Source organism: Cuculus canorus, chromosome 3 (assembly GCF_017976375.1).
Source record: "Cuculus canorus isolate bCucCan1 chromosome 3, bCucCan1.pri, whole genome shotgun sequence".
NCBI classification, from domain to species: domain Eukaryota; kingdom Metazoa; phylum Chordata; class Aves; order Cuculiformes; family Cuculidae; genus Cuculus; species Cuculus canorus.
Window position 1 is genome coordinate 36,071,704 of NC_071403.1, and position 17,955 is coordinate 36,089,658.

Genomic DNA, 17,955 nt, shown 5'->3' on the forward strand with positions numbered 1-17,955 from the left:
CAAATTCTTTATGAAGGGCCCCAATTTTTCAAATTGAAGATGTTCAGATTCTCTGAACGGTGTTGGGCCCTGAATCAGAAAACTGAGCCTCTCTTCTTCTGCATTCCATTTGTTTTAGCTTTTACAGACTTTAAAAAGAAACATGAGCTATGACTGTAACATTCACCAGATTTAAACGAGGTTAAAAAAACCTCACACAAAAATAATGCAGCAATGTTGAAAATATTTTTTATTACTACAAACCCAAGCATTCACACAAACTCATAAAAGAACACTTTATTTAAAAATTACAATTCAGAACTGATCTTTATGGGCACTCACAGAAAGAATTGAGTCCAGTCAAATTACTTGAACCTGTGTGTTTTAAGTTTTGCAGATGCAGCTTCTGTACATGTTATAACAGCACACAGGGAAGGAGTGATTTGGTAACATACTGTTTTCCACTTCCTTTTCAGTTGAGAAACCAAAATAGTAAGCAGAAACAAAGAAATCGCTCCTCCCCTTTGTTCTTCTCCAGCTCTCAATACCATAAATACAGATTAAAAAGAGACAAGGAAAAAACTCAAGAATATTCTATAAACAGCAGCAAGTGAGGGACTTAGTAAAACCACCTTACTGGGGGATAGGAAGACAACAACAAGTTCCCTATAGAAACAGCCTCATGCAGAGTTACTAAGGTTTACAGATATTAGAGCTCTGCACAAGATGAGTACAGTACTCATTTACATTTGTTGGTGACTACCTTGAAAAACTTCAGCAGATGGAAAAATGAGAGGCATGCTCGTGTTTTCTGGCCCCACTGCAGGAATTCTTCCTTGGAGGAACTAGTTATGTTACACCCAGCAAATCAAGCAAGATAGCACACAGACCTATTGTGAGAAGACTTCCATTGCTTCACGCAGGGATTCTACCACCATCCCTGTACAGCATCACATAACATCACAAATCATCACGTAAGCAACAGTTATTCAGTCACTTGCCCCAGAATTTTGAAAAAAAAAAAATTTGAAATTTTAATTTAAACTTTAATTTCAGTTTTAATTTTTTAACTCACATGGAGACACCATGTATCCGCTTGACTCTAAATTTCAGAGGGAATTACAGAGGCTTTGCGCCTCTGACAAATCAGGTCCTGAAATCTAAAAGCCAGACATTTGAAAATCCTGGCCTGAAACTTCTGCATCACTGAGCAGCAGCAGAAATGCAGTCAGTTTAACACAGGACTGCCTGTGAAACTGAGAACCACACAAGTATGGAAGGTAGTCACACAATTCGGGCGCAGAATAAGTGACAGATATTTAAACTGTTTGGCTTCAATCCAGATTATGAACCTTTCCCACTTGAGTTTATGAGGGGTACTTGAAACGCACTTGTCTCTAACGAAAGTAGCAGAATGATGTAAGGGTGCATTTGAACATCCGTGTCAGTGTGTGAAGGTGTTTTCCTTCCTTAGGAGATAAACTGTGGAGGGGAGCCCTAGCACTTTCTTAATACAAGCAGAAATGCAAGAAAAAGCTAACACTAAAAAAAAAAAAAAAATATTACTTCCATCACCAGCAATTAATATCTGACACTTGCAGGTCTCAATGTAACTTAAAAAGAAACTTGCCTTATAATTCTCATTCTACAGAAAGGAAACTGAGAAAAGCAAAGACAATTCGTCCAAGGCTCTCCAGAGAGCACAAAAACACAGCATTCTCTAGTGTGAAACCATTTTGTAAGCAAAACATTGTTTTTAAGAGATATAAATGAGACTGCCTAAAGAAAAATCAACATGCGTGGAATTAAGTCTTTGATTGAATTACTAAGTAAAATGAGGTCCTAGAACATCATTGGATCCCAAACTGAGACAAAGCTGCATATTCTGTTCGATGGGATATGAATCTGGTTTTCATCATGCTGGAAAGTGTCACATACACAAGCAGGTCTCCTGATGTTCCAGCTGGAGACCCCCTTTTGTTTCCAATACTGAGAGAATAAGAGGGGAAAATGATTCCCAGTGCAGTGACAAGCCAGTGCAAGAAGTGGGGCATGTGCAGTAAACTCTTCCTAGTACACTAACAGTACATCAATAATACAGACTATCTGGGAAGGACTAAAAGCTGACTCAGTAACAACTAGCTGTACGTACACCTCTTTACCTACTTTCCCTGTGATTGAAGTTCAAAACAGATCTTTCACAGTCTTTGAAAACAAGCAAACAAAAGAAACGTGCGCAAATCTGGTAACATGAATGAGATTCAAAATCACTGTTTATCCAAACTCCAGTCCACTGCTACTTCCACTAAGCCATGCTCTATCCACTAGTCAAACTCAAGAGGCTTGCTAGTTCTCAACTCACCCTTCTGCACTGTTATTACTAAGGTATTCTATTTCAGGTGAAAGGTAATCTGCAAAATCTTCCAGAGATGGAAGGAAGCACCAGGAAGCTCACGTGGTCTGTAGGGAACTTTGGAGAGCCGCTATACTTTGCCCTTGTAGTCCTATAGGCTGAAAAGGTCCTACTGAATATCCAAGCAGGTGTGGTTTGCAGCTATATAACCCTATAAGCATATTTGAAATTCATTTTTATGCTGGAATATCCCTTTTTTTTTTTTTCCCCTTTCCCTTTGCCTCATTGAGTATGTTCATACTTCGTTCACAGTGGTAGCTCATATATTAAACTAAGTACAACAGGATATCCTTAGCTTGTATACTTTTAATCTACACAGGAGTTATTGCAGTCTGAAGAGCTTTGAGTTTAGTCTCTTCTTGTAAAACTAGTACTAGAGTAACCCAACATAACATGAATTAGGTAACTGTATTTTAACACAGATGGAGGTGGCTCATCTGGAACGTGGCAAAGTCCATGTTTCAGAAAGAACTGCCCTAGTTTTCATTTTCTAATGCACAGAGATATCAATAATATTTTTATACCAAATACTCATATAACCAATTGATACAAAGGAGTGTATTTCAAGACCGCAGGACCAATTAATTTTCAATAGAGGTCACAAAAAGAGGAAAGCAAATAGTTTCTTCTATAAGAAAGTCGTAAACACAGGAAGAAAAGCTCTCCTTCACATCACCTCTGTGGGCCGGCAGCTACAGCCAAAAGGACTTGTGAGACCGCACATGACAAAGTTTCCACGCTCCAGTGAGTGACAGCAGAACTTCCATGAGGAAGCAGCTGCCTATAACAAAACAGACAGAAAATATTTGCAACGCCAGGAAATCTGTTCTTGCTACTCAGAGATGATTTGAACCAGAGGACTAGAGCAATGTTTTTATTTTGGCACACTGTTTTGTAACTCAAATTCTGAAGTGATAGAGTTTGGGATCTTTATTTTCTGGGGTGCCAGGAGTGAAACAAAATTTTGTTTTTAAAATAAAGCATTTTTTCCCTGCATATGTAAATGTGAAACAGCACTTCACTTCTGAAGAGCGAAAGAACATTCTGCTACCTAAATAAAACTTCAGTGATTTCCAATGAAGTTAAAAAAAAAAAATCTTATTATTTTAACCATGAATTGCAGGTAACAAAGAAAGGAAGTGATAGATAGCTGACATTCACCACAGGAACTGTGCTAGTCTTATTCATAGCCACTTCATAGGAAAAAAAGAAAAGGCGGGGCAATGGGCAAAAGAAATAGGTGAATATCCATGGCATTCTCTAACACCAATCTAGAAAAAGAAAGGTCCCACATCTCAAAACAGGACCAACTAATAATTAGCCTCTAAAGCCTTTAAATGTCTGATTTATGCAATTTCCATGTTGATCCAAATTAAGAATTTAAGGAGTCAAGATGTTGAGGACAACCTCCTCCTCCACACTACATGAGGATGATCACTGCAATACTCTGTGAAAGAGAATCCTTCAGCTTCTAAATGCTGCTAACACATTGATCATTTGGGTAATGTTTATGTATTTCTGTTAGGACAACCTTCAGCTGAAGATAGGTATCGGCTAAATCTAAAGCTCAGTCGTTTCTCCTCCATTCTGCAGTTACTGTTTAAGCGGAGATAATCCAGCACCACCACTTGGCAAATGGAACATGGTCTTCCAGCTTTATCTCTCCTTTGTATGCCTTTGTCCCACTGTTCATCCATCACTCACAGCATGTCAAATAACACAACTAATCTCTGTGCTTCCTAGAACAGTTTATCTCAAAGACACTCAACACAGTTTCTTAGGTATAAGAATCTCGGCACACCACCTAAAGCACATTACTCAGCTTAACCAAATGAGAACGCCAAAATACAGTTCTCCCAGACATTTCTTAGAAATGAAAAAGCCTTCCACTATAGTAAAGATCACCCAACTTCCTATTCTCTATCATGCTGCTATTTTGAAGACACTTTCTGTCACTGCAATTAACTGCTAGTATTGGACTATAGGACCTTCAATAACCTAGTAAAAAAAGTACATTTCATTGGTATGAAAGCTACCAGGTAACTGAAAGAGCATGGCTTTTTGTGCTATCAATATTTTGTTGCAAAATAAAAATCTGGCATGGGGCAAGTCTGTGCAAACTCTGTTGCTTCCAAGTGAAATAAATGCTCCCTATGAAAGCATGGGAAATTGAAGGCCACTGTGGATTTTCAGAGCAAGAGCCAGGCAAAATTTCTTGTTCCTCTACTTCTCTCCTAACATTGAGTCAAAGTATCAAAGACAACAAACAGGCGTTACACACTTCTACGTCCTGTGATCTACTTAAACAGCTAAAAGTTCCTGCCAGTAACAGCAACTCAAATGAAAACATTCAAGCTGACCTTCCCAAAAATGTCTTTGGTTAGTATCAAATCAGATGACTAGTTTTGCCGGAGCCTTCAGCATTCTCAAAATGAGAAATATTTCAGCCCAAGTTTGTTTTCTATTAATCTATTTTGCAGCACTTTTTAAAATCACTTCACAACAGTACACTTTACAAATTGCGGTTTCAAAAAGTAAGTTCACCTTGTTTATAATGAAGAAATGTGAAAATCAAATTAATTTAATGACTGTCCAGTGCTTAGGGGAAATAAAGACTTCTTGTCCCAGAGGAAACTAACAGGACGCAAAGCCTAGATTCTCAGCAGAGCTGTTTTATATTCTGTAACGCTAAGGAGACTGTAAGTCCTACTACAGAAGCAGGAAAACCTGCAGCCTCAGAAAGGCAACGCTGTCCATGTACATCAAAAGAAACACTGGGATTCCAGATGCAACTGAGAGTCAGTTAAACATTAAAGGAGGCATAAGGTAGAACATAAAAACATATGGATCGTAAATCTACATTCAAGCAAGAAAACTCAAAGGCATAAAATGATGTTACTATCCACCAATTGATTGGGCTGTCTCTTTAAGTCTAGGTGTAAATTTAGAATGCTGCTCACATCTTCTGAAAACACTGCTTTTTCTGAATTTTTAGAAGGAAGAAAAAGAACTCTGATTTCCCTTTAGGCTGTATTAAACCTGCAGTATAAATGTAACTGACTGATACATTAGCTGTGTCCTTTCCCCTAGCAGAGATAAGCAAAAAGTGTCTCACAAGTCACATTTGCTGATACCTGGATGGCTACATGTAATTACACATGCTGTAGGAAGCATCTCAGAATCAGGCCAGAAAAATACTGGTTACAAAAAGAAAGATTTTATTCTAGTGTTGAGCTTTGATACTGAAGTCTGCCATACACCCATAAACCAATGCACACCTGCCTTCCCCCTTCTCTTCATCTTTAGTTACTTTCAAAGCAAACACGTGCAACACAAAAACATTAACAGTGTGATATCACAGAGGCGCACCTGCAGTATGAGAGAAAAATGGAGCAGCACCATGAAATAACGTATTGACCTCAGTACTCAGACCTACTCCTGAATTTCTTTTACTTGTGTACTATAAATAATAGGGCTTGGGTTATAGTTCATTTCTATGCATAGTCACAGATTATCAACAGATCAGATACTGACATCCCCAACTCTTCATATAGGATATAGAGGTGGACAGTGTCTACAGCTGGAATTCTAAAAACTAGCACACAAAAGGAAAAAATAGTCCAAGAAACTATTGCCAATGTGAATAGAAGTATTATTTAAATAAAGGAGCTGGTATGCTGAAGTATAACATGTCTCTTTTTGGACATTATCCCAAACATCAACCGGATTTCCAAATAAATTTATGAGAAGAAACATGCTCTGGTGGCAGATTTCTAATCCCACTGGAGAAAGCCCAGATCATCTCCATTTAAGGTCAAGCAAGCAACAGCTGCACATTTTTGTTCCCCAGAACAAAATAAACCAGACCAGAACCTCCAACACAGATTTTTTTTTTTTTTGAAAGCTTTTCCTTTCTGATATCTCTGGGTGTCTGGACCCACTCACCCAGGGCTGAATCAAACAGTACAATGATATGTTCATATATACTGCCTATATCTATTAGGCTAACATATTCCGTGAGCAGCACTTTTGCATCAGTCTCAGAACTCCACCAAAAGCCCTGTGAGTTACACCAGCGAGTGATAATAAACATAACCACAAAAATGTTCTCAAGAGAGGGCACCCAAACAAGCCTGTCCTCAGGCTTATTATATGGTCCAATTCACCAACCTAAAAAGCTGAGAATTTGGTGTAGTGTAACTAAATAACATCATTGTTTCACAGTGAATTGGTAAAAGGGAGGAACTGGCAATGCAGCTACTGCAGTGCTGGGTGTTGGACTGTAATAACAAAGCACAGAAGTGAATTTCAATAGTAAAAGCTTCATATTCCATCTTACAAAAAGCAAACAATGCAATGATAGCAGTACTTCTGCTGGATGACAGCACATGATAAAAACATGAAACTCCCCTCATGAAAAGACCAAATACATTCTGCTTGACTGTGAGAGATTTATAATGTTAATAATGCCATTCTAAGTGAATTATGAAACCCTTTGCACTGGTAAAGACCTATCGCTCTTCACTGTGGAGATACTCAATTAACTTTCCACTGAAATATGTGACCCTACATCTCCTCGGTTTGATATTAAAGGTTAACAGAAAGTGGGCAAATTTATTACATTGAAAGATAATTTCTAACTTCATCTATGTTATAAACAGTCTTGCAGAGGAACAGAACATTATTTACAGAAATAAAAGAAATCAACTTGAAACAAAGTGACACATCTCCTCCAAGGTCTTTTAGCCTCTGCAGCACAAATCACAGTAGGTCTTGTAGGGAATGAAAAACGAAACAAACTAAACAAAAAATCTCACCAACTCCAGTTTCCCGCTCAAAGCCAAGCACTAAACTATGCTAAACAATTATTGTCAAAACAGTATCTGTAAGTGTTCTGAGTTAGGCTGAGCTTCTGTATTTTTGCCTGCAATTCCAAATCAGGAAAAGGCACAGGCTATCAGTTGCATCCGCATACTTGATGCTGGATGCTCACACACTCAACGATGCAGTCCTTTCACAGTAAATCCTCCACTTCCCAAATACATGAAACCTACTCCATGTATTCATTTTGGTCTCATTTGTCATTTCCCAACACAGGATAAAACCGGCAACACGCAAAGTAGCATCCAGCTGCTACACCTATCCAAGCAAACAGAAAGGGTTCTAAATAGTGACTTTTGACAGTCTCCAGTCACGAAAAGAGGGAGGAGGAGGGAAAGGGTGAGTGTGTTAAAGGAAAGATAAATACCTGAAATTATATAGCAATGATAAATTTCAGAGATGAAATTAAAATATACCAGATCTGGAAAAAAATATAATCCTCTGACTCACAAACTAATTTGAAAGGTTGGAAGAAGCTTGAAATACAGAAAATTTATATCAGCTCAAGCATTGTGAGATGATATTGAAAAAAATACATGGCAAATTGTACACCATTTGTGTAACAGAATTACCAAACTTATGTATACTGGAAGTGTAGTTTAAGAAACCCCTCATACAAAGGAAAAACATTCCAAGTCAGAGCCCCATGTTATCACCTATGCTAGAGATTTAGGGTTTTCATGATGAAGAAGCATAGCTGTAGCCAAAGTAACACATCCAAAATCGCTCCCTGAACATAAAAAAAAAAAAAAGAAAAAAGAAAAAAAGAAAAGCAGGGTGTAAGAAAGCAGCTCCCTTCACTACCCCACCAAAGCACTTCCCAGATTCCTTCATCCTGCGGCTGTGCAGGTGGTCTCCCTGGCACACAGTTCCCATCACCAGAGGGAAGCTGTTGCCCATGTTTAATGTATTACTGCTGTGAACAAGCATAGAGGAGCAGCTGCCTGTGTCAGAAGGCAGAAATCTGACCAATCACAACTTGGGAGCTCCTGAATGACATCAGGAGCCCGGCCTCTATAACTTTTGTTATTTTTTTTCCCCTCAGCTTACTTCAATTGTTCCCGCAACTTGGTCACAGACTCGGACAAGTTGCCAGAGACCTGCAGACACTTCTCACAGCCCAGAGCAGGCTCCCGTGCACTTCACTAACAGTCACATCAGAGGTAAGGAATCTCTTCTTCTGTGCTTTTAATTCTTACAGCAAGGCACTGGAGCAGTAGTTTTCTACAAAAATGAGTCTACTCAAATTAACAGCTGGTTATTATTAATCAGAAATATGGAAACAGAGGCATTGCAGCTCTCCATTCAAAATGTAATGTGGTGGGAGACACATTTTAGGGACAATAAAAGCAACAGAGATTTTTCAACATACTGGTGGGACACTAGTTCCCCTAGGGTAGATTATTTATACAGGTAACATTACACCAGAAGGTGAGACGCTTTCACCATTTTCCTCAGACCTCTGTCTCTCATTTTGAATTTAATGAATTTTGTTTGTAGGTTTTTTTTAATACAAAATCCACAAAGAGAGTAATTCACTTGAAGTTTTGTAGAGACACTTTTGTTTCCCCAAAGCTGCCTATCCACAGACCAGCAAAAGCAAAGCTCTATCACCATTTAACTCAAAAAAGCATTTTTCTAATCTTAAACACATTGAGAGAGCAAACATTTTTGCTGTATGATGAAAAATTACACTTAATTAAAAACTTTAGCAGTTTATAGTAGTACTGGAACTGAAATTATATCATGCTAGTCAAACGGCAGCTCAAGCTATAGAATTCATGTTGCATTTTTGCAGAGAATTCCTGTAAAGGTTCCTTCTCCCTTGCTGGACATTGTAGCTGCCAAACTCATCCTAGAATGCCTCTAATAGCAGATAAATAATTTAGCTAGGATTTGTAATATCATGAACCAAATTCTCAATGCAGAAAATAATAAATTTATTTCCGAGTAAGCATGTACACACTGTACAACAAAACATAACTCCAGGTTTAAAAATCACTGAAAACAACAACAACAAAAAAAAGAGTGCTTCTCAAACAGAAATATATTACATAAAGGACATTTTAATATTTAGAATTACAAATAATTTTAAAAACAGTATGATTTATGAATATGTAGGTTTCTAAGGAATTTCTCCTCTTCATAATCATGCTCCTCCCTTCCACCAATTCACATCTTGCTATTTAAGTCTACCTAGGGCTTTCGGCTTAGAAAGAGACACTTAATACAGACCTTAATTTTATGAAGCATGTGTTCCCTGTTATCAAACAGACACACCTAATTCCTTTTTCTGTTGAGCATCAGGCAGGTGCTTAAGTTACATGCTCAGCAGCCTTGTGCCAGTCTTCAATAGACAAGTGTCCGGACGACCTGTTACTGCTAAGGCAAACAACCCATTACATATGAAGTTCTCCAGAAGCTATTTCCAGTAGGCAGAAACAGCACTACAGACTCCCAGTGCCCTCAAACCAATGCCTACAACAAGCAAGAAGATCCTGACAGACCTATTTTTTCAAGGCTAAAATTACATAAAACATATTTTGAAGTGAAGAGATGAGTTTGGGTTTATTCTACCATGCAGAAGGTCTTTCTCGTCTAACACTGCAAATCTGTACCTTTGAAAATACAGGGTTTATGCATACAAACGCAGACAGAACACACACACAGAAAGTTCACTGCTGTAGGGCAGCTCTTCACTAGAACACATCCAAAGCTACAGCAGCTTAGACACCCATTCTTCTGGAGTTTTATCCTGTCCGAGTTAGGTGATTTAAAGTAAAGGACAGTGTGGCTCCACTATTACAGTAAACAGAAAAAATTTCACACCAATAACATCCTCCGTCACAGCCATCTAAACCATGACTAACAAGAGCCAACAGTCATGATAGAAGTATGTACTACATAGCAGGTGACAAATGTTACAAATCAGATGTGAAATACTGCATTTAATTTACAGCAAATAAAACTTCTCTGGGTTTTTTTGCCACTAATTTGTCAAGAAAACTATGCTATTTGTATTTAGAAAGATTCAAATTTACATTTATACCACATTTCTATTTTAACAAGCTGCATTTATTTCTCAGCCCCTGAAGAGGTTAGGAATATTGCGTCTTCATCACACAATATGAAACTCAGCGTAAAAGTGAGAACTGAGAACGTTAAAGCTAGTCAAAAGGCAGACTGGAAGAGGAATGAATAAGAGGAGAGAATCTAAATTAAAGTGTGAGCGTTTCTCCATCCTCTCCCAAACACATTAAAAACACTGACATGTCAGTACAAAATAGATTTCAAAACAAAAGGTAAAAAGGAGGATAGAGTGAGTTTGTTCTTCCTGCTACCAGCACTTCTCAAATTCTATAACCTTATCTTCATAACACAAAAAAGGAGATTTTTCAGACTTGTGAGGACTCAGCTGCAGTTTTTCCACATTGCTGAGGAGGAGGCATTTTACAGCAGGGTTGCAAACAAAGCAATGCAACTTGGAAAAAGATAGATACATTAACACAGGACAGCCAGCAATGATGACAATCATACCTACACAAACTATAACTGCCGTGCACAGATAGAGCTTGAAAAGTCTGCAATGTCTTCTCATCCAGAGGCCACACAATCCATAATGGTGACAAAAGGCTCCAGGTTCAACTCAATTCACAGTATTTAGTGCTGCACGCAGGGTTCTTCTTCAGTCCGCACCACAGGCACAAAACTTTAAACTTACTTCTGAATGTGCAGAGAATGTCTCTTCCTGCCTAGGAGTATCATATTGCTCACACAAACAGCTATAGGTATTTTTTAGTCCAAGTAATTTTTAGGAACAGTTTTAAACATGTTCTAGACTAAGGATCACATAACTTGATGGTACTTTTCACATCACTGTGTTTATGGTTATTAAGACATTATTTTCAATGGATGAAACAAAATTACTGGGTTTTAGGCACATATCATTGTAAAAATCTATGCAAGAGTCTTACACAAATTACTTTTTAACAATACCTTTTGGGGGCTTCACTAGGTCGTATGGGAAAGCAACAAATCAGATACATCAAACCTCTTCTATTGCACTGATATCACTGCTGTATTTAGTAAACATATGACAGGAAACAGACTGTCTAAAATTGCTGTGGCATTTCCAAAGGAGCCAAATTTATCCCGTGTGACTTCAATGGATTCAATGCAGTTGCACCAGGAACAAGCGTGGCCCACAGTTTTAACTTTGGTCACATACCTCCTCTCACTGTGAAGGACACCCAGGAACAAAGATAAAAATATCCTAATACAAATGAGGGAAACAGTCACATGTCAGCGAAGAGGGAAGCAATGATGGCAATCGGTGACTCACTCAAGGGCACCAAGGTGTAGGGGATACCCTACCAAGTAACACAAGGGGTTGGCACAGGATCTGTTCCTGCACTGTGCTAAAGACGAGCCTTTCAATCCATTAACAACGCTGACTAAACACGCAACTGCACAGCAATGCAGCCAACAGTTTCTCTTGTGCAAAACTTGGTCTTGTCATACAACACTGACTTTAATAAAACGTCAACTATACCTTGCCCTTTTTCTAGGCTTTCCTTTAAAGGAGTGGTGTGAGCATGCATTCGTAATAGTGATCTAAAGCATAGTCAGGTGTCTAAACAGCAGAGAACAGCTGCTATTTGTGGTGATGATCAGCCTTCCTTTTAGTGCTGTTATTTTTCAGGCTATCCACTTTGACCTTGATAGCCACACATACACAGCTGTGTTACTGAATCTGTTTCTCTTTATGCACACTTTAGGTGGGTGACAGCGCCATGGAGGATTAACAAGCAAGGTATGTGTTTAGTAGTTTAAGCCATTCACTTGTAAAGACAAACTTGTTGAAACAGAGACACAGAATTTGCTTCCTTTGCTTACAAGAAAATTTCTCCCACAGATAGACTTAGTAGACAAAACAATATATAGGTGCTTCAAAAATTTCCAAAACCATATGAGCTGTTAAGTCAAGAAAACCAAATTACTCTATTTTGACCCTTCTTCATCCCTTCTCTATACGATTTTCTAGCTGTAAAAGGTACTTATTTTAACTTACACTACCTTCCTTTTTTAAGATCCTTTTATATCACCTGTCTGTCCCAACAGCTAATGCTGACTCGGCTTGACTGAGCCTTCTCACCTATTGCCTTGCACCCTGAGCAACATCCCTCACACATTCTGAAGAGAAGATTTTTTTCCCTTCCAGAGAGACATCACCATCTCTCCTCACTTGCATTGGTCTTGCATTAGTGATGCCCAATCAGCCAACACTGCTTTTTATGGAAGCGCTTCAACACCCCAGGTCCTTGCCTCTTGAGTCATGCAAATGAGACACATGCAGCAACACAGCAGTACAGGTGCTGGCATGTGTGCAGTTACATCTGACACAGCACACAGGAATGGACATATACACAGATAAAAACTCATGCTGTTCCAATCCTTCTGAGGTCCTCAAGAAAAGCAGCAGCCAGAAGAAGACAGATATGTTGCTGTAGCAAGTCACACATGGCTCAAAGACCAGAGGTTGCACACACTCTGCATTAAAAAAAATTACATAAATTGTGATGAAGTCATCCGCAGGAAACACTGTTCTCTGCACAGTGTCTGCTGCACAAGCTAGTTACACAAACTCTTCTGCACTAACCTAAATCTATTAGTGGTTCATCTACCACGCTTTGTCTAGATGAGGATAAACAGCCTAATGCACCCCAGCCTGTGTTGGGCTGGGAGAATGAATATGCCTTCAGTCAAGTCACTTGAGAATGCCTGTGCATGTCTTGCTTTTACTGCACTTGGGGCAGACAGTGACCAAGAATAAGCTAGGCAGAATATACTTGGCAAGCACTAACTGCTTAAATAGACAAACCCGGGTTCAGTGTAAAGTCAAACAAAGCTGAAAAATTACAGTCATACAAAACCGAAGTTCCTGGCCTGTGTTTTGTTCACAATAAATTTAAGATCAACTATAGTTCAAAACATATTAACAAAATCTGAAGTTTAATTTTAGAACAAGATATCATCACATGGAATCCTCTAAAGGTATTAAAATATCCATGTATAATCTGGTTTCTTTTCAAAGTCTTTCTAAATACCAGCACCGGCACTGGAAACACACACATTCTGCTTATACAGTACAATTTGACTCTATAGCGTTACATGGAGGAAATAAAAAAGGAGGAGTCTGAAAGACATTTCCACTTCATTTTAAGGTTCTTCCATTTTACCACATCTGAAACCAAATTTGTGGACAGAAAAGTATTTCTGATTCAGTCAGGATAATCACGTAATTTGGTCAGCAGACATCTAAGAAATGGTCTTCCTTTATGTGGCATACATGAATAGACAGGAATTTAATTTATGTATTCTTTTCCTCCCTTCCAGAATAAGGTACTAGTAAATCAGATTATTTCCCCAGGTCAATAGCAGCCAGCAGTAACATCCAGACCTCCTGGCTGAAAGGTCTGTGACACTAGTCATATCATCAGGCTTTCACTTGTGCTTGAATAAACGAACGTGGGGACGGAGGTGGCAGTGGGAGGGAAATCAGCCAAGGCCTTTTCACAGGCTGTGAAGGATGGAGAGATGAGGATCTAATGCAGTGATCCGGGTAAATCCTACACAACCACAATTTCCATTTCACAATTCCTCACCACTGCTAAGAAGCAGATACTTGGTTGCCTTCAGGAGGAAAAGCACAAAACAGCATAAACCTAAACTTGAAAAACAAAGTTTTAAAAATCCTGTTTTAAGGTAGAGCACTGTAAAGGCAATCTATTTATTTCAGGCATTTTAGTATTTTAAAGCAATCTCCATTTGCACTCAACAGAACACTTTACTTCTGCAATTCTAACTCTTCACTTTCCTGCTTTCCCAGCTCCACACAGGCTATCTAAAACAAAAAGAGAAGATAATAGGCACTTTGCACTGTTCCTGACAACTTCTCTTCTTTACTGCACTCCTAAAACCTCTGATTTGTGCCCTCTGCTTTCTTGTTGCCATGGAGAAGGTCCAACACATAACCCGCTCTGCTCTGAGGAGAGCCTCAACTATTGAGGTCAACCCACAAGCACGCCAAAGGCTGCAAGAGCTCTTTGTGAATTTCTGCCTGATTTTAATTTGCCTCTTGCTGATCTGTATCATTGTGATGCTCCTCTGAAGTTCCAGCACTCTTCCGCACTGTCCTCTAGGAAAGTCATCCCAGAGGGAAGAGAGACCTACACCCGCAACTCCCAATGCAAGAATCCTCTTGTGAAAGGGGCTAAGCACTTGGACTAGAGCTGTATGCCAACCATCGCACTATTCTCTTACTACCTGCTACATGTATTAAAAACACACTTCTGCACAGAACGCTGTTTAGAGCCTGTTGTTAAAAACCTGTGCATGGCCTAATTTGTCTGTGTCAGTCAAGAAATGTCTTTTCTGAATGGGGTAAAGTACTGTCTCTTCATGGAGTTGTTAAGTTTCTCAAGTGTTTCAGCTAGAAAATCACATGAACAGAAACTCCACTTTTGGGGGGCCTGAGTGTTTTTAAAGTTCTCTCAAAATCCTTCAGCCTTGGAGGGGTTCTAAATTTGGTCCATGTCTACACAAAGAAATTTCTGCTCTACTTACTTCAAGTTGCTGCATCTCTACATTATCAACTGAAAAAAAACACTGAAAGAATTTGAAGAATCTGAGTATCTTAAGAGAATATGAGAATAAATAAAAAATGTCTTCTAACCCAGGAATAAAAACTATTTAACATGCTTTTCTCCCTATTCAAGGGATCTTGCGCGTATATAAATGTTTGTGTGTGTATACACACACACACACACACAAAACTTGGATCTGGAAAAAAAAAAGGCAACTTAAATTATGGTATTTTTCACTATATGTATCCTTACAGAACTAAGTAGTATCTGGAAAGTTTTTTCACAATGCCTTACAGAAAAAATTGACACTACCACACTGGTATCAAAGATTTAATTTTCTATAGTCATTTAACTGACATGACAATTGGCAAAACTCAAAAATAACTCTCAGAGTTCTAAATATTTGGCTCTAGACAGCTCTATGCTGATCTGCTGTCATTTATGCAATAATCTCCTTAGTTTAAAACTACAGAATACTTGGTATTTGCCAATGTCATATAGGGTGGTTTATACATGATGTGGTAACAAAAAAGGTTTAGGTCACTCTAACTGCTGTCACCGAAGTTTATAATACAATCCAAGTAACACCACTACCCTCAACTCTAAATGCTCATTGAAGAACAAGCAGGTACTTTCCTAAAATAAATGATACAAATCATTATGTGCAGGACAGAAAGCACTGCAGAAATATCTTTTCAACATGTAAACCACAGTCTACACATAAAAAAGATGAAGTTTGCACTCCAGCTGTTGTCAGTAAGAAGAGTGGCGAGTAGATTTCAAACTCTTCCATATATCGCTAGTACTAAGATAAAATCCTAGAAACCTTACAGAGTTTTCAAATTCAAAGAGAGTTCAGGAATCAATAGACAAAGATCAAACAGACATCTACTTTTCAAACAGGCATCTTTCTATAGCACCCCATGTAAGCAAACCTATCAACGAATACTTGAAAATCAATACAATTTTATGTTAATATTATATTCCGACCAGAAGTAGAGGCTGATAATGAACAGCTCAGCAGAAAGGAAAGAAATCTTGGAAAAAATGATGTGCTCTATGAAATGCCAGCAAATCCAGTGGTGATGTATGCTAAGAGCAGATCTCTGGTTAATCACTAAAGGAAATTAGTTAGTTACTGTATGAGGATTAGGACAAGCACAGATGAGATACGCAACACACCCCTGCAAGTTAGTATTTGAATATTACTAATTCGAACTGTCAATGTAAGTATCAATTTCTATTTCATGCATCTGACCACTCTTCCAAATGCCATGAATATGAACACTTTCCCTATTAATCCTTCTTCTTAAGGAAAGTTACAAACACAGTGCACCACTTCTGTGGCAGGAGAAAAAAAAAAAACGCAGAAAGATCTAGAGTTACTTTCTTCTCTTTTTAAATCTGTATTTTTAAAAATACGATGCATAGGGTTTCCAGGTTTAGTTTGCTTTGGAGGTGTTTCAAGAAACTTCAATTGTAAATAGACATCAGCCTCACAGTACAGAAAACTTCTTGAAGAAAAAAGGTGTTAAGAGTAAAATATCAACACATTCATTCTGAGACCCATAGAGCTGATAGGTTTCACAAGCCAGCAATATACAGAAGTCAAAGCAAAGCATTGCTAAAAAAACCCATAACACTCCCCCTTGTAAAAACAAACCCACCACTTTCCTCTTAGGTACCTGAAAAGACATTATTATTTGAAAACAATAAATAAGAACAAAACCAAGGTATAAATAAACCAGATGCCCTACTGTTATTTTATAGCAATGCAGATAAATTGCATGTAGTGTATGGTTCATTTGTGTCTTAGGGTACTGCTGATCAGAAAAACTGCTACTATCCCCTATATCACTAAGTGTCAAGTGAAACCAGAGATTCAGAAAATAAAACCTTTTGTACATAGTACATTCTTCTCTGTATAATTGTATGGGCTTTTAAACTAACATCTACTGTATTTTTATTTATTACAGTGACTGCTTGAAAATAGATTAATGCATAAAATAAATACAGTTTTGTTTAGATATATTAATTTATTCAATCATATATTATTACAGTTACATGAAAAACAGCTAGTTATCATACAGCTTTCTGATACTTTAAACCTCTGTTTATTTCATTTTGGTATTCAACAGCAGTTTGGCCTATTTTGCTAAGTCCAGATCACTTCCATATTCCATACTTGATTTACACTCACCAACTAGTGCACATAAGCGATCCTAATGAATTTTATGAAAGTGTAACCAGAAGGTTCACTATTTTTATGAGCTACAATAAAAATTCTAAACACAGCATGTAGCTTGGATTAAGTTTTCATTTCTCTGCCCCACTGTGCCCAAGGCTATGCCTTTTTGCTAATTTCATTTTACACACTGACTGACAGCTAAACAGGCAACAATCTGGTATTACTATTCCTGTCTTTCCCCTCCCCCCTAAAAAAAACCAAATTACAAACTTCGATGGTAATTTTACACAGGGAAAGAGCTGAACTGGGACAAGAATATGCTCTTCAGCAAGTATTGATAAATTTATCCATTTTTCTGTAGGTGAAGACATTACTCATTTTAGAATTAGAAATTTTGTTCTGCTAACGACTACTCAGTAAGGCAGTTCAGAGGACAACACGTTTGCATTCTTATTAACTTTTCTGCATCAATGTAGCAACAACTGCCCTATTGTAGAACTGAATCACTCAGTGGAAAGAGAAGCGTGAAAAAGGCTTAATCAATTTTTTTACAAAACATACACCAAATGTTTGCCTTCCCAGTGTGAAGAACTTTTATATAAGTTTTGCCACAAATACGCACACAGAAAAATAATCCTGTCAGACATACACATTCATGCCAAGAAGTACTTTACTTACTTCCTCTGTCAAAATTAGAGCAGAGTAATGACAACGTTCCTTTAAGAGACAATTCTTGTTCATATCTGGAAGCATACTAATATACTATAGATTACAGAGCACATATCTATATTTTATGGCTATTAATAGTGTCTGTCAGTATACAATTAGAAAATATTTGCAAAGTCCTA

The 17,955-nt window shown here is 38.0% G+C and overlaps 2 protein-coding genes across 5 annotated transcripts in view; one reads left to right on the top strand and one right to left on the bottom strand.

Moving 5' to 3' along the window:
• CEP85L (centrosomal protein 85 like) overlaps positions 1-17,955 on the bottom strand; it is a 142,033-nt gene that overhangs the window by 41,704 nt on the left and 82,374 nt on the right. The window lies entirely within an intron of this gene.
• PLN (phospholamban) lies at positions 8,285-16,682 on the top strand. Its single transcript, XM_054061511.1, has 3 exons — positions 8,285-8,436; positions 12,052-12,086; positions 14,163-16,682. The coding sequence occupies exon 3, from the start codon at positions 14,286-14,288 to the stop codon at positions 14,442-14,444; it is 159 nt and encodes a 52-aa protein (XP_053917486.1). The 5' UTR covers positions 8,285-8,436; positions 12,052-12,086; positions 14,163-14,285; the 3' UTR covers positions 14,445-16,682.